This window comes from Anopheles aquasalis, chromosome 3 (assembly GCF_943734665.1).
Source record: "Anopheles aquasalis chromosome 3, idAnoAquaMG_Q_19, whole genome shotgun sequence".
Taxonomy (NCBI): Eukaryota; Metazoa; Arthropoda; class Insecta; order Diptera; family Culicidae; genus Anopheles; species Anopheles aquasalis.
In genome coordinates this window covers 18,011,053-18,034,095 of record NC_064878.1, presented here as the reverse complement: position 1 = coordinate 18,034,095, position 23,043 = coordinate 18,011,053, and the positions used below count along the sequence as shown (strand labels likewise).

Genomic DNA, 23,043 nt, shown 5'->3' with positions numbered 1-23,043 from the left:
TACGGAATGTCCTTTTCCAAGTCGTTGGCTCCACATCCGTATTCGTCCACACGCTGGCGGTCCACCCCTTTGATGGCGCTACGTTGCACATGAATAAAGGAGTTTGTTCAACAAAACTTTCATCAAATGGGACTGACGAAAACTTATGCCAACTTGAGGACATCCTTCACCGGTCGGCTAGCCCGTTCGTTCTTCGGCGGTGATTATTCTTCATTTTTTCCCCCCCCGGGGGTTAATGACACGACATGAGGACAGTTGCTCTGCTCTAGTTGGAACGCCTCATACTGCCTTCCCTTTCGCAACTTGGTGACAGAGACCGTACGTCATGGGGGAATTTTCAAAAATGAAAATTTATCTTTCCACCTTACACACCATCTTCGTCTGGTCGGGTCTGCTTTTTGCTCGTTGGCTCGTGAGTAATGCTCACCTCGGAGGAAAGGTCTCGCTACCGGGGGTCGCCTGTACTTGTCGCTTTGTTTCTCGCACCTGTAGATGCCCGTTGAAGGATGTGCACGGTTTGTGTCTTCGTCTTATGAGTTTGTGGAAGGAATGGTGGCCATTAATATCCCGGCCCGGCGCATCGTTCCATCAGCTCGGCAGGTCCAATGAACACTGCCTGGAGGACAAGGAACTGTAATTTTCACCGGTGAGTTCGGAGCAGTCACGACGTGCAATCAACGTAATTTAAATTCTTGCCGACAGGTACGTGTGTGTCCGTTTGTGTGGGGTTTAATTAGAAGCCTTTAGAGAGATTGCGACATAACTTCTGCATAACACTACCCCATTCGCTATCACGAGAAATGGTAAAACATTTCTTGGAACACTCCTGAGAGTTGCTGATGGATTACATTATCCCAAATCTAGAACCCTCTTAACGAAAACTGCACCAAGTGTCCTTCAACTGGACAACAAGTAACATCACCACTCACCAAAGACAATGGGCAAATGTGAGGGAAAATTGAATTATCGTCCTATCGATTGTGGCAGGCGATGCGCTTTCACTTACACCGTCCACACCATCTGCGGTCGTCTCTTAAGTCCGGCTAAGAATCAAAAAGTCGATAGAAGTACCGGTATCGTTCCCCCGAGGGGGGAAGCGGACATACGCGCACCTCGGACGAGAGAGAGAGAGCATTCTTCTTTTCGGAGCCCGACGACTAAAGTGCCATCAATCAACGTCGGCAACAGGCGGCTACCAGCCGGCCCGCAGACTCTTGGTATAGCATTAGTCTTCGTCTTGTTAACCCCCCCAAACCCTCTCGATTTCGTTTCCGTTTCGTTTTTTCCACATGAGGAGCACCCCCCCCCCCCCACCCCCGTCCCAGGGCGAAATCGCATTCATCCGGAAGTGAAGTGGATCAGCGACTTCTGACAGAGCGTTTTCGGGACGACAGGATGCAGGATATTTATTGGATTTATTTGCGAATAAAAACCATAACTTCGGGACTCTGCCTGTAGTGGCTGAAAGCTTTTCGCGTTTGGCACGCTCTCGTTCTGCCTTTGTTGCCCGACTGGACAAAGAACTGCGAAAAGACGAAGCAAAAACTCACGCCACGCCACGATAATGGCTGGGGTGGGTCCATTTTCGGTCCAGCAGGTCTAGCCCGGTGAGGCCGGCTGATTATTGCCGCACAATTAGAAACGTGCGTTTGAGGAGGGTTAACGCTCTGGCACTCTAGCGACCCGCCCGGGGGGGGTGCTTTCAGTTTGGCCTACGAGAATGGTTTACATATTTTAAAAAGGCACCAATGGTCCATCAGCAGGGCGTGACTGTGCTGTCTAGAGAGGCCTTGTCGTTGCATTGTTAAGCAGTTGTTGTTACCGTTACCGACTCAGTGATTCATCCGCTTTGGTAGAGTCACTAGGAAGGTATGCAGTAAAGAAACACGCAAGATGATTGTGTGATATCACACGTCATTAGCATCAGTAGTTTGCGAACTAGTATACGGCGTAATTGTTCGCACTTTGAAACGATCATCTGATACGCCTTTATGATCAATGATCATGCTCTAACGTGAAACACAAATACACTCGCATCGAGTAGCTTCATCAAGGTTCTCTTTACTTAATCTTCACATAAAAGCAAACAGCCAGACTCCACTCAAACGGTGAAAGCGAGTATGATGTGAAAGGTTATCAGTCAGCGGCGGCGTTGTGATGATAACGTCATTGTACAATCGTATTACGCACTCGCATGGCAGTCAAGATACTACTTTTTCTTCATCTACACCACCGCCGGAGTACCTACCTGCTTCATCTGGAAACCGCTCATCGGTTCGACCGTAGGACATTCACCCGTTTTGTACGTATGACCCTGGACCGTACTGGAGAGGCAGACCAGCGAAGCGATGGCCACCGCCAGCACGCACCGAAGCTTGAAAGCCATCGTGATCGTGATTCGGCTGCTAGTTTTCTGCACGATAACACACAAATACACCCTACTCCACTCACTGACTGTTGTTTGCTCTGAACTGATCGCGAATCTTCTACCACAAATCACTGCGCTTGCTGCGATGATTCACGCTGGGGCGCCGAAGACAACGGACGTCTTGCTTGGACGAGCGCTAAAGTTCCACTGGCCGGTTGGAGCAGACAGTACCCCGGGGGGAAGTTCCTCTTGTAGCGAGCTCGTTCAACGGTCCGGCACAACACAACACAACACAACAGCCCGCTAATCCCTCACCCGCAGGCCACGGTCCGGTCTGGTCGATTATTCAATTGATCGTGCGTTGCTTTGCGCCGTTTCGCTTCTCGTTTCCTCGTGCGCTTACGTGTTACGTACGTTCGCTCGTCACTCTTTCACATGTTTGGCCACGGAGGTCACAGCCTCCGGTCCGGTCGAGGGGCCATCTCTCGTCTTATCAAGCACTACAACCATCATAACAACAAGCAGCAAACGAAGGAGAGACGGAGAGACGGAGAGAGAGCGAAAGAGAGAAGGAGGTGAATGCCAGATGATCGCGTGAATCATAGCCCCGGGCAGTATGCTGGCGATCGAATGCAACTCGCTGGACGACCGGTAAGCGTGAAGGGGAGATGGTGGTGGCGCTCGTATAATTGAATTTCCTTTTTCGTCACACACATTTGTTTACACGATTACCGGTCGCAACAGCGGCAGGCAACAGTGACAGGGTTTGCCCCGTGGACGAGGCCATGCCGCTAAGCTGATGACACACTCATGCTTTCGGTGGAACCAGTTTGCTCCATATTCTGGCGATTCTCCCGTGAAGTCTCAAGCCAGACATTGAAGGTTGATCGCTGAGAGCGTTGTGTTAGCGTTGGTGAGAGTCTGTTTCGTCGAGTTCGATCATCAAAACAGGTTTGACAGTTGAGCCCTGTCTTATCTCATTTCGATTCCAAGGATTAGAATGCTGGACAGAGAGAGAGAGAGATAGAGAACGGGAGATTAAAGACCAGCTGAGCCATTCCATTAGCCGTGACATCTCGCAGGGGATTATACAGTGAGGAGCATGATTACGGATCAACGGTAGAGGCTGAGCTTGACAAAGGTCCACAGCCCCGTGGTCCCTGAAGTGGTACCGGGAAGAGCGATTGACGTGATGCTCCGTGATGGGAATTCCGGATGCAGTCGCTGTGCTATCATTGGCAGGCGCAAAGCATCGTTGTTTGTAAGCTTTAGAGCGAACGAGCACGTCTAATCAAATCATGACCTTCGCTCGCTGGCTCTATTTGCACTGATAGGAGCGGAAGATGGATTCAAATAGGGTGGCCGGATAAGCCTTGGAGCCGAACTTTGACATTTCGCGTAATTCCCCCGACGCTATCACGCTTCCATTAGACTTTAAACGATCGATCACGGACATCTTCACATTGTGTCTACCATTTGAATATTCTTCTAGCTTCAAATCAACATTCCAAGTTCTCCCAAAAATCCAGAATTCAACAGCAACACTGCGACGAATATACACATAGCACCCTCCATCATGCTGCAAACACCATAATGGCTGTTGCACTCGTGATTCGTTGTGTGTAAACAGCTTTTTCGTTATCAAACCCCGCCACTGCCACAGCCGCCACCGCCGTGGCTGTTGTGCTGAAACATCATTTGGCCATCGACGGTGTGGCCCCTTGGGTACCGACCGGCAGGGTCATGGGCGCAACAACACGCGCTCACTACTCGTTGCACTCGTTCGCCGGATTGCATTGCTTGCATAGCCAGCATTATTGAATAAATGCTTGCAGTTTCATTTTTCATTCACTTCTCCCTTTCTGCACCTTCGTGCCGTGTTGTGCCGTGCCATGGTTCAACCGGCGACCGGAACCGGTACGGTGTGCAAATACTAAATTGGATTTGTTTCCACCTTTCCAGCAGCAGCAGCAGCATCAGCAGCGTTGCGGAGGTGACTCAACGAAAGTAGTTTTGCACTTTGACGCGCTCGGTACACACCGCGCGGTAGGTAGGTGGGGGGTCTGGCCAACGCTACCAGATGCTTTATGTCTGGTGCAGTGCCACGATCGTACGGTGGTGGCGCCGGTTGGGCTCGTCAAAAGATATACACGCGGGGTTTACAGTAACAGCATCGTTACCTTGCTGCATGTTTGTGTTGTTCCACAGAGCCAGACCAATGCTCGGTCCGCTTGTGCGCTGGGGATGGCCTGTTTGTGGTGATAAGAAATTATTTCCGCAGCTGTGGACCCGGGCCGTGCACGGGCCATGCTTCGCGAGTCAGAAAGTCCGTCAAGGAGGAGGAGGAGGTGCAAAAACAAACGATAGGGAAAACCAATCGATATGTTAAACAAGCTAAATATGGCCATGATTTGGCGATGGTTTACGGGTGGTGAATGTAAAATCCATTTGCTGCGTTCTCGCGATACACGGTGGAAGGTGATCAAGGTTCTTTTTTTTTATTTTTTGGGGTGAAAAATAAATTAAAGAACATAAAATGTAGCACAAGGTACACAGATCCAGAGCGAGCATAAAATTCCGCTTAATTTTTTGTTCCTTCTGTTCGTGGAATTGACTATTCGAAAGGTCTAATAGAACATACTTTCTAGGTAATTGTATCGCAATGCTTGAAGGGTTTTGATAGCATATCGATAATGTATCATAGACTATGATCTTCTTGATGACTTCTTTAAGAGACGAAATGATAGTATTAAAGTCAAATGATGCAGTTATAATAAAGGGAAAAAGATCAATGCAAATTAAATTGATACTTTAAAAATACAAAATAACATTAGATCCTGTCATTTGTTTTATGTTGTGATCGAGACAGGGCCAATAGAATTCGTAGTAATATTAAAGTAATAAGGAATCGTTCATTTGAAAATACAAGTTGTTGCTGGAAATAAAATTCCTGCTAATTCCTGTTTTATTAACGCTTTCTACTCGTTTCATTTAATGCTTTACTCTGCTCCAGTACGATAGATACTAGGCGTGTGGGTTGCAATCCACGGTTTTTGTACCAAATTTTATTGGGTTAGTTCTCAAAAAATCTTAACAATCTGCTTATTAAACATATTGCCCATCGCTAATTACTGCTTTTTACCATATTTTAAGAATTTTAAAAATTTCATTTCATTCAATACTTTCATAAAAAATGAGGTCCTGTGCTTCCTAAAATTTTTTTAAACACCAAACAAGTAATATTTAGAAAGAACAATGCCTGGTGTATACAGTGGGGGGGAAAACATTTCGGAATTGACGTGTTTCATCGGTTTTGCAGCATGCGGCCGAGCGTTAGCATGTTGAAAAAAAGGTTATTAAGTCAGTTTTCCCATTTTCACCGTTTTTTTTAGGTCAGAGCCTTCTTCAAATAAATTAATTATTGTTGATACCGATTCTCTATCAACAATTTCATGAGTTTTCGGAAGACTGCACGACACACGTGAAAACTGGATTTTCTCGTTGTTTTGGAGTACCCGATCCTTCTGTGTTTTTAACGACAAAATCTCCGCTTTTAATCCTTTGAAGCCAGCATATCGTGAACAAGCTCAATTAGGCTTTAATTCCCGTTGAGCCTTACATCATTAAATAAATAAATAAATTTTCAACCGCTGAAAAAAATATGTTGTAGTCAATATTATGAGAAGTTACTTACTGCGTTTTAAAGGTATTTAGTTGTACTTTTACACGACATAACAAATGAGGCTGTAAGCCTCCCCCAAATAAAATGGCGCCATGTTCTAGCGAAACCACGGATTTCAACCCACACACCTGATACTTTGTAACGTAGAAATCTACTTTGCAAGATGTGTCTATAAAAATATCATTAAAACCTCGTCTTCGTAATCACTGTTAAACGAAGAATTTATACGCATTCCAATTCCAGCAACCAGGTCTACCCCTAGCTGTTTGCTCAGTCTTTGAGAACTCTTGCTGTGGTTTGCACTTAAAGCAAAGTCTTCACTTCCGTTCTCTGGACTAAAACGCCTTTCTCCGGTATCCTGTATCGTATGTTACGTGGTAATTGGGTTTTTGGAAATGTAAAATGGCGATGCTGGCCTTTCCGTCACCTCGAGATCTCGACACCACGGCAATCGAAGATCCAACCGATATGATCTCGTCCGTATGTTAATGCATGTGCGGTTTCCGGGACAGGCACTCCCATTGATTGGATTTTGCTGTGTCTCTTCCAGAGAAAGAGATGAGATGCTCCACTCTCTACGGTGAAGTGTGTTTTGGGTGCGAAATCCTTTGTTGCATTTCCTCGGATCGTAGCACCCTGGGGAGCTTTTTTGAAGCCCTTTCGTTTCCGGGTACGTAGGATTGGATTTGAGGGTTTCGTAAATGGCTTCCAGGAAGTTGACTGTACTGTGCCCGCGTTGGGTGCACGGTACTTACTATTCGCATAATAATATGGTCTGATGCTGGGAGACTTCAAAGCGACACATACTTACTGTGCAGCCAGCAGCATTTGGCCTGTGGAGAGCTGCAGGAGGTAGGTACTTGGTATTCGCAATGCGCACCAGCTTTCGGATAATTGTGTAAGAGAGTCGGCCATTTTTCAAATCCATTTCCAATTTTGTTGCCCTCAGCGTATAGAACCGTTGGTCGCACGCGGCCCGGACCATTAATCATGGCAGTTAATTATCGTGTTCTGCCAGCGTGTTCCCTCAGTGCGTAAACGATGCATGCGACCGAGCGTGTCGATTATCGCTCGCCCGGTCCGAACCCCGGGTGGCCGGTGGGTGATAAATGTGGCCGGTACTTTTTAGGAGGCCCATATAGTGCGAGCCTATTGCACCTCGCCACTTCAACCAGGTGGTGGAAGAGAGGGGCACCGGGAAACAAGTAAGTAAATCTGGCTGCAGGAAATCAATTTGTCGGAGCAGCTGCTGTGAGTGGTGGTTAATGGTTTTCGGTCGGTCATTCTGGGCCGGTGAATTGATGGCGAAATGGGAATGGAGTACCGGCATTTAGAGGAATAAAAAAGGAAATGAAAGTCAACCACCGGCACAGCGGAACTGCGCTCATTATCAGTTGTTCAGAAGCCATTTTCATTAGTCAATATTTGGTAAGAAGTAAAGTAGAATCTGTACACTGGCTTTTAGCCGATTGGTCTTTCATTGGTTGGTTAGTTGTGTGCATTGTTAGTTGATGGCAGGATCCGGCAGGTTTTCCACCATGTAGCGCGGTTGCAGAGAGCTTAACACGGGCCCCAGCGTGCTTTCCAGGTACGCCTTAAAGTTGACACACTCTTGTCTGTGATGGAGCGGAAGGAAAGAATTGAAATTTCACGCTCGCCAGCTGGATGACCGGAAACGGACGCCGATACTTACCGTGTATTCAGATCGAACGAGCTGCCCCACAGGACGATCCCATCGGAACCGGTACTCTTCATCGCCGTCAGCGCATTAATCCAATCGCTCTGCGAAAATAAAAAAGAACGACGAGAATCGGTAAGCCACAAGGCTTGAAATGTGCAGTGAAGTGTAGCACAAACTTTTCATATTCCAGTTTGCGACTATTTCACCGACCGCAACGTTCAGCCGGCTTGTGACCCGGCGACGCCCTATGACTCACCGTAACCACGGAACATACTCAATGCTAAGTCAAATTAATCCCTCAACTTTGCCTACAAACCACTACTACTGTGGGGGTACGAGTGACCGTTGGCTTGCGAATTTGAAACAAAACCAGACCCAGTCCGTCCGTGTCCGGTGGTGGCCACCATCGTCATGCTCATCATCATCATCATCATCAATGAGCAGCGGAAATGAAGTGTCAAAAAGGGGGGGCGATGGCCGGGATGGCAGGAGGATACAAGGCACAGGATAATGAGAACAAATTTGATTAAAAAAGTTGGACTATGACCTGCACTAACGAGTTGGACCGTGGAGGAGATGTCTAGCGTCGAGCAAAGTCGTGCCTTTATGGTCGAGTGGACACACTTTTTGGGTGAAACCATCGAAAGCGACATTTAACTTTTTGGGCACGCTGGCACACAGCCGGTTTCTGTGGTCGGATTGTGCTGAATGCGAACTGTTATCACCTCTTCTACTTTCCTATTCCTTATTAGCCGCACTTATTATCGGGATTTGCGACACTTGGAGTTGGGAGAGAGTATTCTTTAAACGGTTTTATCGACACTTTTCTTTTCTTTGGTTTCATCATCTCAGCATCGGCGCAATTATGCTAAACTGGGATAACTGGAGGTATTTTCGTTGAACTCACCGCTTAACTCTCCGTTTTGCTCTACCGAAAAAGGGCGAAAAGAGATGGAGTTTTAATGGAGACACACATTTCATACGCCGGGCAGCTAAACTGCCAAAAATTCGGCAGGAAAAAAAGTATGGGTCCCTTTCCACTGAGCAATCATAAGTTTCGCAACTGGCCTGGCACTCAACTGGCACTTTTGCTGTTGGAATTTTTTTTTTGTATGCTGTCAAACTTGTGCCTTCGAGGAAGGCACAGGAAGGCCGGCCGGTCGACCTAGCGGAAGCCAAATTGTGCATAACCCGGGTGTACGTTTCCGGCGCAAGCAAGCGAGCGAGGATGGATTTGTGTTTGTTTGTTTGTTTGTTTTGCGTATCCTCGAGTGGTTCTTCGTTGGCTGGCTGCGAGCTGGCTACCCGATTGAGATGCCCCGGGCCTGGCCGGGTCGGCTTGCCGGGTTGTCAATGCTGATCCTTACTCAATTTTAAGCCCCCGTTCCCAGGGGAAATTCGTTTTCTCAAGCCGAGCGAAAACCCTCGAGTTCCGTTCGCATCGACTTTTCGCATGGAAATTTTGAAGTTCAATTCCTACCGGGAGGGAGGGGGTACTCTTTGGGGGACGACTGGAGGAAGGATGTGTTTAGAAAACGGAAATGAAAAACAGGCTGATTGTGCTCGGGGACGACTCTCGCCGGTGCGAGGGATATTGGCAGCGAACAGTAAGGAGTTGGAAACAGAAAGACAAAAAAACAAAGGAATGCGCCCTAGCCCGTTGTCTGGGCCGTGGCCGTGGCGGTCTGTCACCTCGTCCGGTGGCACAGCCAGTGGGGCAATTGGGTTTCGCCTTCATTCGCCAGCCAGCCACCGCGAGCGAGTGGAATGTTTTGCGATTTTATTTCCTGTGCGCTGCGCTGCGCTGCACAACGGAAGCACACCGTGGGCGATGAGAGAAATGCGAAAATAATTAAAAAGTTCCCCTTCACCTCATCACCACCATCACCACCACGAGACAAGGCAGCACCACCACCAGGGAGTTGGAAAATGAAAGAAAATTGCCGCAAAAAAAAAAGAATGAAACTTTCAGGAGCGGAGAACAGTGAGGAGATGTTTTTATAAGCCGGCGAATGTGCCTCGCTTTCTCCATTCCGTGGCCGTGGCTGTGACACTGGATTTCCTGCCGGAGCTTAGTGAGCTTCATTAATGCACTCTCGTCCTGTAATTCGGCGTCAACTTTTGGTGCCTCATTTCGGAGTCAAGCGATCGAGATCAAGAATCGTTTTCGTTTAAAACAATCTGCCATTAACTGAGAAGCAGACAATTTGTCTATCAACCTGTCCATGGCATGGAGTTGGTTGTTCGTGGTGGTCTTGGTTTGGAACCTCATCAAAAAGTTGTTCGAAAACATTGATTCTGGCAACACAACACACCGTGGCACCGTGGGGGTATGTTTGAAACAGGGATGTTTGTTGTGCAACTTCTCGGTGAATCCGCAGCTCATCCGGAGATGAGCAACAAGTGAAAGGTGATCACCTGTCCGGTCCTGGTGTTCCTAGCTACGTACGTAATCGGTGTATCTGGTGCAGTTTTAAGTTTCATCTTCAGCTTGTGCCAAGCAACACAAGGCACGGGACCACCCGTGAGCAAGCTGCTACGTCAGTTTGTTGGCGTCGGTCGTCATAATTAAATTTCACGCAGCTCTTCCTGTTCCGGCCAGATGCGAAAGCAGAGTTGCAGCAGACGGGTGCCAGGATCAGATTAAACCGGAGAGGGCCCCATGGAGACGACGACAGGCACACGAGTCCCCTGGCCACTGCTGTGGAGTTTTACCCGAAACCAAATTGTCAATGACGCCTTGCCTTGTGCTGAGACTTTGGCCTTGACTTTGTGCACAGTTGCCTTCGAGAAGGCAATGGCGCGTCGGTTGCTAGCGGAAGTTGCCCATCATTCTTGAAAAGTGATGAAGAAGAAGGTCAGTTTTCAAAGGGGTAAGTGGAACTCGGAAGTAAAAATACCAGAGCGATGACGTTCACTGTGAAAGCATGCCATTAGGTAAGGTGACACGGACGGTTGCTGAGTGCTGATTGCATCCGAAGGAACGCAGTAAGCCGGTGCAAAGTGCAAGTGTCAGCCATGACAGCAGCAAAGACAGTTGATGGGGATTGTTTTATACGTGCGATGCTCTTGCTGCTATTTTAGATTGCATACCGGAATTGTTGGGCATTGGAAAAAAATCAGAGCTGCTGATAAATCCTTTGATCTGATATATTACTAGGGCTATCCGGTATGTGCGACACGTGCAACAAGTGTCATTCGAGTTCGAGGAAAACAAATCACACTCAACGAACGATTCACATATGCCACGGGTCATAAACATGTGTGGGCATGTTCCAATAATGCCAGTTTGAGTGCCTGGCGGACCTACCTCGGTCAGGTACTGTATCGTGTCGGTGTAGACGTAGCGCAGATACGTCAGCACCTTGCGTCTCGCCTTCGCTCCGATCGTCCGTTGCGCAACCCGTACCGCCTCCCTGACGCGGCCCCGGATCAGCTGCTCCCGTTCGCCCGGCGACAGACTTTCGCGCAAGTACACCGAGGGAAACACGATATCCGATCCATCGAACAGCCACAGGATGCTGCGGAAGACAGAAAGAGAGCACAGAGTAGAACAGGAAGTTGAGTGAGGGCGATGATTGAGTCGGGCTGTGTTCGAGGTGCCGAGAGTCGAATCCAATCGCCTTTGAACGTTAAACTGGCCGGAGCTATCCTAGGCGGTTAAAAGGTTGATAGGAGTTTAAGCGGTGTTACGGTGGATGCACCGGGCTGCATCCAGATAGTCCGCAAGTCACTTGCAAGCCAGAATCGAGCCTATTGTTCCTACCAGGCCGCCAGTAGGCGATCGTTGTCCACAGAACACAGTACCCGGTGTTTTACCGGGAAGCAGAACACCGGAACTGGTTCGCCACTAGAGCTGTGGTGATAATTTATTAATGTCTGCACTTTTGGGCACTGGACCTCGGTGCCAGTATATCCTTCCTTTGCCCTTGAGCCTTGGTCTGAGTCTTTGTTTTACGTTTGGATTGCGAATTCGCAGCCACTACCAGTGGAGGAGCTTCTGCAGGATTCTCTGGACTGGCGAACCAAACGGAACGCCAGGATTGTGTGCCAGAAAGTATGTGTATGTGTTTGTGTGCTTGTGTGTGCGTGTGCTATTACCGGTTGTTTTCACGTTGCACTTCCGGCGAACAGTTCTCGGTACGGCTGTTCGCTCCACCGTTCATGTTGAAGCAGTACGGAAAGGCATAGTAACCCCAGGCCGCCCGAGGTCGCCGCTCCTTTGCTAACCGTAGCGTACGCTCCATAAACTCTCGCCCTGTTGCTTCGAAGCGTCGTGTTGCCTGCAAAGAGAAGTGTCATGCGCACATACACAACGACACAGACACCGAAAAACAAGAGGAGATATAAAACCGGGAATGAAGATGAACGGTGCATCCGTGGGTGGATACGGTGGTTCGGTTTCGGAGGAGAAACGACGAGTAATGGAAGGATTTCGAAGTTTTATGTTTCTGTGACCCACTACGGGGCGCACAGGGAGTAACAAGTTGGGGTCGACGTTGTCTCCCCCGACCATCCGTGATACGATGTTTGGTGTGCGGTGTGCGGGAAGACACACCCCGGCCGGGATGGTCCCAAAAACCTAGATGACCTAGAACCTATTACTGTCTGGCCAAAGCAGGAAGCTGGGAAAAAGCTAATGCCGCGCATGGACGGTTCCGATGCGGGCGAATCTCTGAAAGTCTGGAATCCAACTTTGCTTCACTTATCCCCCTCAGGGGGGAAAATTCATTAAAAGGCTGACCTTAAAAGTGGCACGGGACAGGAGCAGCGGCAGCATCAGGCGGACATTTTCGCCAATTGGCAGCTTGTCGGCAGCGCCGTCGACGTTGGGTTTTGAAAGTTTATTTTTGGTTTCCGGCATCCTGGGTGGCTCCTGGGTCGGTACAAAACTAATATCGTAAAGGATATTAATTAAGTTTTATTGGATCACCGCCACCACCGCTATGACCACTGGCTGAGCCTCATAAAGGCTAAAACCGGAGGTGGTTGACCGGATTCAGGGGCAGAGAGATGCAGAGAGCTGCAGAAAGTGCTTGCTGGTGAAAATTTCTTGACGATAAAGTTGATGATTCCGATCGTAAAGCAGTCATTCGGATGCATTTCCATTTCCATGTGCAAGTGAGTGCTCCAATTGGTTTCCAAACTTTGTTTGCGCTGGTACTTGAGGTACCGGCAACGAGAATCACAGTTCCGCCGAGAGTGCTTCAAGCTGCTTAATGCGCAAACCTAAAGAGCGATAGAGTGATTCCGTTGGAAACAATGTTGGACGAAAAATCGCTGAATAGCTTCCACTACAAATAATTAGCCCGGTGCCCCGATGCCCTGATCAGCAGCACAGCACAGCATTTTGGGCCCGGTCTGGTTCTTGTTTCGTGCAACTTTGTCCGAAAGCATCATCCTTTTCGGTGGTCGAGTACCTAATTAGCGTTGTAGTGAGGTTGCCCGGCTCGTCGGCAGTGACGGTTCGGTGGTTCGGTGGTTTCGTTTTCTCGTCTTCCGTGACCCGGCGGTTAGCGAGACAGTCGAGATGAGGTAACCGCGCAAATTAACAACCAAACCTGCTATTCGTTTGACCATCCTTTTGGGATGCCATGGTACGGTCACGGTGGAAAAAGTATCGGCATGGAATTTGACCGCAGTAGCAATGGTGGTTTGCTTAGCAGATAGCTCAGCAAGATACCAATCAAGCGCTGGAGCGAATTTATTTATGGCCAGCGGGAGGTTTTGGCTTTTTGGTGGGGACACATCACATTGTCCTTTGGCGGTTTTTGGCATTTAAAACCATCGGCAACACTCGCTCCCCCTCTTCATCAGTCGTAACCGGGGAACATCAACTGACAAATCGTGTGATCGTGTGCCTTGGGTTCGCCCCAAAAACCAACGCCGTCCAACGACGAGTACGGTTCCTCTCTTTGACATTTGACAGTGCGGTTATGGCCGGTTCCGGTGTTTTGTCGGGAGCAATAAATCTTGCCGGAAGTGAGAGAGCGACAGAGAGAGAGAGAGAGAGAGAAAGAACTGCTCTGAACGCAGAGGGATTCGGAGCGATCGAACCAAACCCATAACCTCACTTACGCGGTGTAGCAAGGCGGTATCGATTCCCGGCGGTGGTCGGAACGTGGGACCTTCCGGCAAAGTGGACACTGTTTGACCTTTTCGTGCGTCAGTTGTTTTGGGTGCGGGAGAGGAAGCTGGGAGCGAGAAAAGGGAAGCTGTGGTGTAGTAGTTAGGTTATGGTTTTGATGGTCTATTACTGGGACCCGCTCATTAGGGGTGACATAATGAAACAGTCACCGCAACTCCCCCCCCTCCCGGCTAGTAGATACTGTGTGCGAGTGTGGTGGGTTTTCGCTGACTAGAGTGGGAGGCCATTTGTCCGTGGCGCGATGGTTGATTGGCCAAATTGGGGAGCCCAGGAGGTGCTTGTTTTCTCATTTGTCTTGGCATAGTAACTATTCCAAAAATTACGACCACAGTCATCGCAGTAGCCATTAGCAGCATCGCAGTGAGCTAAGAGCGGGATATGGTTGTCAAAGTTGGGTTGCTCTGTCACTGTTGACCTTAGTTGATTCGAGTTTAGGCGCACGCAGTTCACTGATAATTAATGATAGTGTCTTGATTTAAGTGTACTCTTAGTTAGGGATACTACTAACTGATTTCAAGCTACGTTTAGGAATAACCGATTGAATTTCCTTATCGAAAACTGAAAAGGCATGTTGTTTGATCCCGTTAGCCTGTGGGCAGTGATCGTGCTACATACAACAGCTGCTGTTGCTGCTCCCAACGGATAATAATCTCTCTGATCCGGTAATCCATCTTCTTGCAGATGGCATGGATGCTGCCTGTTTTTCCTCACCGCCCAGGTCAGGTCATCCCTTTTGGCAGAAAAAGAAATCCGTCTGACCTTTCGTCTTCCGTTCGTCGCCCGAAGGAGCCCAACGCCAATCCATTTGATTGTGTTTTTGTTTTTGTTTTTCCTTCTTCTTGTTCTGCCCGTCTAGCGCCTCCGGAAGGGGCAGGAAATGATGCTTTAAACCATTCGCGCCCACTCCGGGCTCGCCCTTTCAAGATATGATTTTCATTTTCCGGTTTATTAAGCTTTCCGGGGAAACTCCGGGATCTCCGGGGATGAAAGTGGCAGCTGGTAGCCCGGACAAACCATTTCAAATGCGACCTTCTCTTCTCTGACCGGCAGTCGTCTCCCGGGAGGGCTTCCGAAGGCGGTATCGATCGAACCCGTACGGCCACTAACGATTCTGCTAACGGACACTGAAACAATCGCACCGGATCTCGAATTCCAAGGTTCCGGAGAAGTTCAGAGAGAGAGAAAGAGAGTGAGCAGTCCACCGAGGGATGTTCATATTTCCGTTTCAATCCAATTTTCCAACTGGAAATCGGATCCCTTGGCCGACAATCGGTCTGCTCCGTTGCCGAGATGAAATGAGATGCGCAGCGTATGGGCATCTCCAAGGGCTTCAAGGCCACGGTAGAGAAGCTTTTCACTCTTTTGGGGCATTGGGTTTTCATTCCTATCCCTGTTCACCACTAGCCAAACGTAGACGTTTAGTGATCAGCGTCACGATCCGGACAGAATCTTGTTTACCGCCTACAACAACTACAGTAAGTTGGCGTTTGTCCGGAGCCTTCGCCGAATTCAGGCTTCATTAGCCACCGCGATACAGCAGCAGGCAACCAATCGCGCTCAATGAGCCGAGTAAAATGCCGTTTGAACAGAAAAATAGCGAAAAGAGCGGCTGTACTAGGAGAAGAGTGTACCAGAGTATGTATACTAGCTTGCTGTACGAATGTCCTTCAATGAAAAACGATGAATTTTTAACGAGAAACCAGTAGAAGATGGGGTGAGACTGCTTGTTTGGCTGTGGTTAGCACGGAACGGTTCGATTACTGGTGAGGGAGCAACAACAGAGCTTCGATCCGTCGCCACGGAAAAGGGTCCCGGTCGGTCTGGTCAATTAATTCCCTGAAGAGGTTTTTCTCACACACCATTCTCGGTTTGCAAAAGTTTTCCCGATTGGATGCACAGGCGAAGAGTGCTGTTTGGTGCTACGGATTAACGGGCAGCGCACTCTCCCGTGCTAAAAAGGCGGAAAAATGGGGAAAAAAACAGATGAATCATTGGAATTTGGCAAAAAGAAGTTGAATTGATTGGGGGATGCAAAAAAAAAAACTCCGGGAGTGAAAAGGGAAATCGAAAAATGGTTGCTTTCAGTTCGATCCATCGATTGGAAGGGCTCGAATCGGACAAGAACTTTCGCTACTATTTCGAGGGACAGATTATTAATGTGTTGCGAAAAAAACCCCACGCGAAGGCTTCACTGTATTTAAAAAGGATTCCACGGACGCCATAACATACGTTGAATCCCATTTATTTTTTAGAACCGTTCCACTCCCCCCCCCCCCAAAACACAACATGAAAGGACTTTAGCCACTCAGGCTCAGAGCGCAGCACATTAAATCGCGCACTAAAGTAGAATGGAGGAAATAAATTGATGTGCTGAACGGTTCATCCGCCACACGAATCAACAGAAAAAAGAAGAAGAAAAACAGGAAACGAAAAGCTGGAAAACATATTAACTGCGGCTTTCGCCAAACGAAAAAAAAAACGGAAAACGAACGGAAAAAGGGATCCAGAATATACTTATCATAGGGAGGGTAAAGTACCCGGAAGTAAACAAATCACCACGTGCAGTTCAAACCAACCCCCCACGTTCACTCCCCTTACCGGACACTCTTCCATCCCGTGGGACCGCACCCTTGACCTTCGGGACCCACGGCCCGGGGAAGCCACGCCTGATTGGCGCATATTTATGAGTCCGAGGCGAGCTCGAAACCTCATCGTTAGACCGGGGGAACTGCGTGAGCTAGTGGCAAGCTTTTCCACGCTCATTTATTATCCCTTTTTACCGGTTTGACCAGGGACTGGGCGGTGGGGGCTGACCCTTCGTCCCCTCCCCCCCGCGCCCTGATGACGTCGATGATGATCGCCATTTTCGTCCGATACTCCCCGATCCGACGGGAAGAGACAGTGAGAGAGAGGGGTTTCGAGGCGATGATGATGGGAAATGGGATTCTGGTAATAAAGGAAATTTGAAAGGGAGAAGAAAGCAACTTTTGGGAAACTGGTTTGTCCAGTTTTTTCTTTGTTGTGTTGGGACAGGCCAGAAAACAAAGAAACGCGCTCGTGACGACGGTAAGTGGTTATCTATGGGTCCGGTTGTTTGGTGAAAACGAATGGGACGAAGCTGAAAGCATTCTAATGGTGCCGCACGCCGTCGTCATCGTCATCGTCGTCGCTCGAACCATTGTTGGCCACTTAGCGGTTGTTTACGTTGTGACGTCGTAAGCGACGACATCATTATCCTGCCTCGCTCTAAAAGGAGAAATAGTAGGCTGGGTAGTTGCTTACCTCACGCTCGAGCCGGCTCGTTGACCAGTACGGATGGCGGTCCTTTTCGATCTTCATCGACAAATCCTTGTACGGTTGCAGTGAGCCAAAGTTTTGCCGATAGATTGGCCGCCAGGACTCGAAATCGATGACACCGATACCTGGGTCCGAGTGTGGGGTTTAATAGTAGCAGATTAGTCCTGAGTCCTGAGATGAATCGGTTATTACCGATTCCTCACAGTTGCTACTTACCGCTAAAATTCCGATCCGGTATCAGCTCATCCAGGTGCCGCTCAAACAGTGCCAGATGCTCGGTCAGATTGCCTTCCTGCGGTACACCACCGTTACGCTTGTACAGCGTCTTGGTGGACGGTTTCTCCAGTAGGGCAGGAAACTTGCCCGGATCGTACAGGATCGAGACGGCATCGCCACGGAACGAATCGTTTGCGTTCTGCAGCACGCCGAACGTCTTTCCGATGCTACTAAAATTCATCCCGAATTGGGTACACATGAACGTCGGTATGTTCCAGTACACTTCGAATGACCTGCCGGAGGATGGAGCAACAGCAAATATATGATTATCGGGGGATTGAGAAATTTTCACCAGGGGGCCTCAAAAAGGATGATGATGTTCATTTTTCAACCCCCCCCCTCGGAACAGCGGCAGTGATGATTGGTCTGCCCGTTTTGCTGAAATGGGCGAAAGCGAAGAGGAGGGGTCCGCCCCCCGACCACCAAAAAAGAAGTATTCTAATTCCTTCTGACAGCTGTCGGTCGGTGGGACATCATCAATCATACCGCCCCGGGAAAAGGGAAGTGAAAAATGGAAACAAACGCGCGAGTGAAGCGGCAAGGTTTAGGGGTTTGGGTACATTAGTTTTGTTTCCCCATCAGTCAGCGCCCATTGTAACCTGTTGCTGGATTATCGAGACCGTCCTGATGGGACTTGACAGCCATCGTTGCCATCGTGCAGCTGCCTGGACTTGCTCCAGCTTGCAAGTAATTTGAATTTTTTAACCATCATTCTTCATTTACCGGTCTGTGCTCAATGTGAAGTGTTAAATGTTAAATCAAAAACCACCATCAACGTTCGATTCGATTCGAGTTGAGTGACGCTATAGTTCCTGGCGAGATAGCAGTGGTTTCGTGGTACCAAGTCCAACGGGGAATCATCCGTCCATGGAGCACGTCGTGGTCGTTTGATTGGATCTAATTTTGGGGACCAACAAATCCTGGAGCCCTGCTTGAGGAGAATTAATCTGTGGCAGCTTACGGCACCCACGGCCATCCGAGTTAGTTAGGCTGCAGGCCGCCCCTTTCGTTCCCCATGATTGATGTGAACGATTTAACTGAGGCGAAGGCCCCTCCGAAAGCTAATTAGACAACGGGCCTGGCCAACCTACGCATCCCCTTGCGGCCAAGATGCCGTCGACGACGGAACGGAAGCGAACGAACGAACGAACGAACGAACGAACGAGCACGTCAGTATTACGTTGGCCGGTGCATTAATTTATTATTAATTCCGGGTTGTCTAATTGTGCCAAATTTAGTTCAATTAGTGAATCATAATCCAGCCGACACGACCGGGGGTTGGCTAGACGGTGATTTATTCGGGGAATCCTTGCGAGGCGCACGGGATATAAACGGGATCGTTCGTTCTTTGAGATTTAATTAAACGTTCGTTGGCGTGCGGATACCGCAACCCCGGGAGAGGAAGGAGACGTGGGACGGATTTCTTGGCCACCGTAGACCACGTAGAAACGTAGTGGCAGTGAGCTTTGGCTGCCTTGGAGATGATGCCGATCGGAAAAGTGTTACAGTGTACAGAGTGGAGAGAGTGCCAACGTGGGTATTAGATAGGCAGGCCAGTGAGTGGGTCGCGGGACAAGAACTAGTGAGCGGGAAACTTTGTAGCCAGGAACGGGGGTATACATTTGGAGAAAGGGACCGGGAACTTCTCTCTCTCTCTCTCTTTACATTATGCATGCAGCTATGCAAAGTATCCTTTACACTAGCGACTGCGACGGCGGACGGCTTCTGCTGGTGGTACCACTGCCCTACATGTGATAAGACAACAGCTGGGGCACAAGTTTTCGTGGCACTCCTGCCGATGTGTGGGTGAAGTTTGACAAACTAACTAGCATTCGCTGATGGAAAGTGGTACGAACGTTTTTCGGGGGGGTGTAGGGGCCTGCAGTCACTTCCCGTGTGGACAAAGTAGAACAAATGGGTTCCAAATGAATTCAGAGCTCATCAGAGAGCGGGAGAGAAGGCTGCTGCTGTTGAAGGACGCACCGTCGGGGAGATTGGATGGGAACTGAATTGTGAATGAAGTGTGATTGCGTGAATGAATCTTGGTTTGTGTTCCTGGTGGAACTTTATACAGAACGTACTAAGTCGGGCTTGGTTTTGGTACAGCAACAACCTGACAGCCCACCTGATATTGTAATGCGCCTGTTGGACACAGTTTAGGAAAGTCAGTTAGTCAATTATTCCATCTAAATGGGAGTGTCCCAGTTAGCTTGACACTTGAGATGAAAGCCGACCTTGAGTGATCTTCGTGTGCCACCAAATTAATAAACATCTTGTAGAATTCAGGCATTGCGTGATGTATCCTACAAGGTGTGTTTCTTTTGCATTCGCACCGTAACTTACCAAATACACGCTACTCCTTGGAGCAACACGATTGTCCTCAGAATCCAGGATGTCGCTGCAGCGTTCATTTGTCGCATTTTGGAGGGGCAAATATTTGGCAGGAACCTTCCCGGTAGCAGCACTACACCACAAATGGCACAAATTATCACTTATCACCACGACCGCTCACGACGTTCCGACGATAATACAGTGCAGCTAACGCTAATGAATTGATGCTAATGCGCTGCAGATAGCCAGTTGGTGTCGTCTTGTATCCGTCTTGTATCCTACGCGCAGATCGTTGATCGTTTCGCAATCAGCTGAGCTGAACTGTTTCGTTATCGAACCGAAGCACTAGTCCGACTTTACCGGCGCTCCCCCTCCCCGGGTACAACGGTCAACTAGCTGTGGATACAATCAGTGCGTAAGGTTATATCTATTGGCCCTTAGATTTTGCCCTTCACGTATCCACACCAGATTGACTCAATTGGTTCGGTTCGAATTGAGTTGTTGAGCTGTTTTGTGACGCTAACCAACTATCTGTCATCGACACGCGGAGTGAGGACGTTGGGCATCCTTCGGTATCGGCTTATCACACTGCACACTCGCGGCACTTGACACTACGGAGCGACACTCGAAACGGAGCTACTACTAAAGTGAGGGCTGCATCTAGAAAAGAAACCACACGTTCAGTAAACAAACACCAGATAACGGCCACGACATCGACGGGTCATTCCAGCGCATGAGACGATACCGATGGACGACGACGACGAGACGAGCTGGCGCAACAGCTGGATTCATCATCTTTCCGCAAGACGTCCAATCGGTAGCGAATCGGTTAGGTGACTGGCGCACGCTCGTACTCAACGACGACGTCTTTCCATTGAACGGTTTCGCACACTTGTGGCCACCACCCTTTGGGGGGGGGGGGTTGCATATTTAAAATCCATTAGCCACCGCGTCCAGAGTGTCAGAAAGGTGGAGGGTTCGGGATCGGAGCGAGATGGATCGCAGCACAGGCACGACGCTGGCAGCGTTGACACCCTAGTGTCAAACCGGGCCATCCGCAAATCTTCATGCGTAACGCCCGTAATCGCACGTGCCGAATAGGGCACCGAACACCGAGCACCGATCGAGGGCCACTCCACTGGGTCTCTATCGTTCTAGATTCTAAGCAGCCCAGCCCTACCGCAGTACCGCATTTGGCCGCCATTAGAATGCGTCCACGCGGTTCCACTCTGTCACTGTCACTGTTCCAGTGTTTCTTCTCCTCAGTGTTGTTTTTGCGCTCACTCGCTTCGATACCGTCCGCGACCGCGATCGTGTCTTGATCGTGCCTCGCTAATTAAGTTCCAGTGTGCCCGATTTCTTCCTCACCCGCTAACCCTTGTAGCGCGTTCTTCGTTCCTCGTTCTCCTTCACCAGCGACTACCGCCGCACCAACGTACCCGGTTGATGAACTTACACCGCTGCTGATGGAACGGTTTCCAGGGCAACCCGATGAATGATCAAACCAGCAGCAATCGCGCTCGCTAGTGGGTTGTACGCGCGTGCGACTGCTGCTGCTGCTGCTGCCACCGAAAACCAAACGACAACGGCTCATCATCGTCGTTTACTGTCGCACACAGAAAACAACAAAAACACAAAAACAGTTCGCTCGCACTTTGGAGTGGTTTCGGTGGAAGCAAACAAACAATGGACTGACTGGCTGGCAATAAACAAACGCGCGAGTGTTGTCACCCAACCATGCGCCTCGTCGAGTGTTGCTTTGTCTCGTCGGCACCTTTGGTTCGCCATTTCCGCACCGCGTTCTGCCCCGGGGGGCATTCCGTCGTCCGCGACGCACGGAGAGGAATTGCAGGAATTACCTCGTACGGAACTACGAAGCAATTGAGAGGACCGAGGGCACAGACGATCGACATTGTGAGTGGATGATGGGAACTGTTTCACTTCCTGATCAAGGTAGTAAAAATTAACCTCAATGCTTTGCACTATCAACAATTGACAAGTTAAGAAGTTGGAAGGCTGTGTGTTGATTATACTTGGAGTTAAAGATGCGAACAGGCACTTCTAGCTACTTCAAGGTACCATGTACATGTATACTCCTTCCCAGGAGTTGCCAGGGAAGCAATCCGGAAGGATTCAACTTTATTAGCCAGGAAACAGCTGCAGCCGGAACTTGGCTGGCTGGAGATCATGAAGTGCATTTTGCAAATGTAATCCAACATTCATGCTGCTTGGCAGCTTTTCCGTGCAAAGTTTGTTTGTTTTCCCTTTGGCCGCACACAACAACACAACGCGCTTCATGCGCGCCACAGCAAAAGTGGCTGCTTTCTCGGCTGCTTGTTTGTTGTGCGGTTCCTCGCCCGGCATTATTGCTGATTCCACGGTGAAAGACGGTGGTGACGGAGTCGGTGCAAGAAGCAAAGCACACAAAAAAGGCAAGAACGCTGGTTCGCGCGTTTCCAGAACAACATCGGGTGTGTTCGCTAACGAAAGAAAGCTAAATATGGCGGAGAAAGTAAAACGGCAACATGCAAACCGAAAAGTATACAAACAAGAACTTGGTGAGCAGCAACAGAAAACGTAAAAGAAAATAAGAGAAAAAAAACGAAGAAGATGTGGTGGCGATGGCGGTTGGAGAAGGTGTTATGACGTCAGACAGGCAGTCAGGCAGACCGATAGACAGACAGGGACTAGTGCGATCCCGCAGTGCTTGCTGTAACTTAACTGATGCGGAGTAATGCACACAAACAAATCATCAACCTGGGAGCTGGGTTTTTGAACAACAACAACAACAACACTCGTCAGCTTTCCACACTAGCCTCGAAATGGTTCATTTCTGCTGCAGCCAGCTGGCGTTTTCACATTTTTTCTTTCGCTCCAGAACATCGTTCGCTCCGTAGTTGTGGTGCATCACCATTAAGAGCTACGGTACAGGAAGCTACGATGATGCTCGAAACAAAGCACTAGCTCCCAGAGGTAACCCAGAGGTGCATTCTGATGTTGTGCACCGAGTGTACAGCCTCCCTCAAGTATGATGGTTCTCTCTCTCTCTGCTGGGGGTGGTGGTGGCCCTGGTTTAGTGCCGAGCAGTGACGATGACTCACCGAGCGAGCAAGTGAGCGAGAGAGAGAGAGAAATTGCATCGTAAATATGATTAGAATCGCAACTGGGTGGGGGCGTTGAGCGCACTCGCGCGAGCATCATCGCGCGGAAAAAGATAAAATGATTTGCGCACCGCATGAGGGTGCTTCGGTGAGCGGTTA

General features: G+C 49.1%; 2 protein-coding genes across 6 annotated transcripts in view; both read right to left on the bottom strand.

Moving 5' to 3' along the window:
- The window catches only part of LOC126576413 (apolipoprotein D-like), a 9,805-nt gene extending 7,015 nt beyond the window's left edge, over positions 1–2,790 (bottom strand). For both annotated transcript variants that reach the window (XR_007608302.1, XM_050237676.1), the window contains exon 1: positions 2,249–2,790. Coding sequence is in view for 1 of the 2 variants with exons in the window: in XM_050237676.1 (XP_050093633.1) it covers positions 2,249–2,386 (138 nt within the window). In the remaining variant the exon portion in view is untranslated. The remainder of the gene's footprint in view (positions 1–2,248) is intronic.
- A 4,647-nt stretch (positions 2,791–7,437) lies between these two features.
- LOC126573996 (hyaluronidase Tab y 2.0101-like) lies at positions 7,438–21,346 on the bottom strand. 4 transcript variants are annotated; one of them, XM_050233874.1, is made up of 9 exons: positions 20,529–20,612; positions 20,308–20,443; positions 19,796–20,179; positions 17,393–17,685; positions 17,162–17,301; positions 11,833–12,014; positions 11,042–11,252; positions 7,744–7,832; positions 7,438–7,666 (listed from the first exon to the last, which is right to left on the bottom strand). In XM_050233874.1, exons 3-9 carry the CDS (start codon positions 19,870–19,872, stop codon positions 7,555–7,557), a joined length of 1,104 nt encoding a protein of 367 aa, XP_050089831.1. In that variant the 5' UTR covers positions 19,873–20,179; positions 20,308–20,443; positions 20,529–20,612; the 3' UTR covers positions 7,438–7,554. The 4 variants fall into 4 exon arrangements, with proteins under 4 accessions (XP_050089831.1, XP_050089829.1, XP_050089830.1 ...); XM_050233872.1 differs by lacking the exon at positions 20,529–20,612 and adding an exon at positions 21,223–21,346 and having other exon boundaries at positions 19,796–20,443; XM_050233873.1 differs by lacking the exon at positions 20,529–20,612 and adding an exon at positions 20,964–20,981 and having other exon boundaries at positions 19,796–20,443.
- Positions 21,347–23,043: the final 1,697 nt, after the last annotated feature.

Coding starts and splice junctions, on each gene's coding strand:
- LOC126573996 (XM_050233872.1), bottom strand. CDS start 19,872: ATGCGACAAATGAACGCTGCAGCGACATCCTGGATTCTGAGGACAATC. Junction 17,686..19,795: donor CAAGGAGTAGCGTGTATTTG/GTAAGTTACGGT, acceptor ATCCTCCGGCAG/GTCATTCGAAGTGTACTGGA. Junction 7,833..11,041: donor CGATACAGTACCTGACCGAG/GTAGGTCCGCCA, acceptor TTATTTTCGCAG/AGCGATTGGATTAATGCGCT.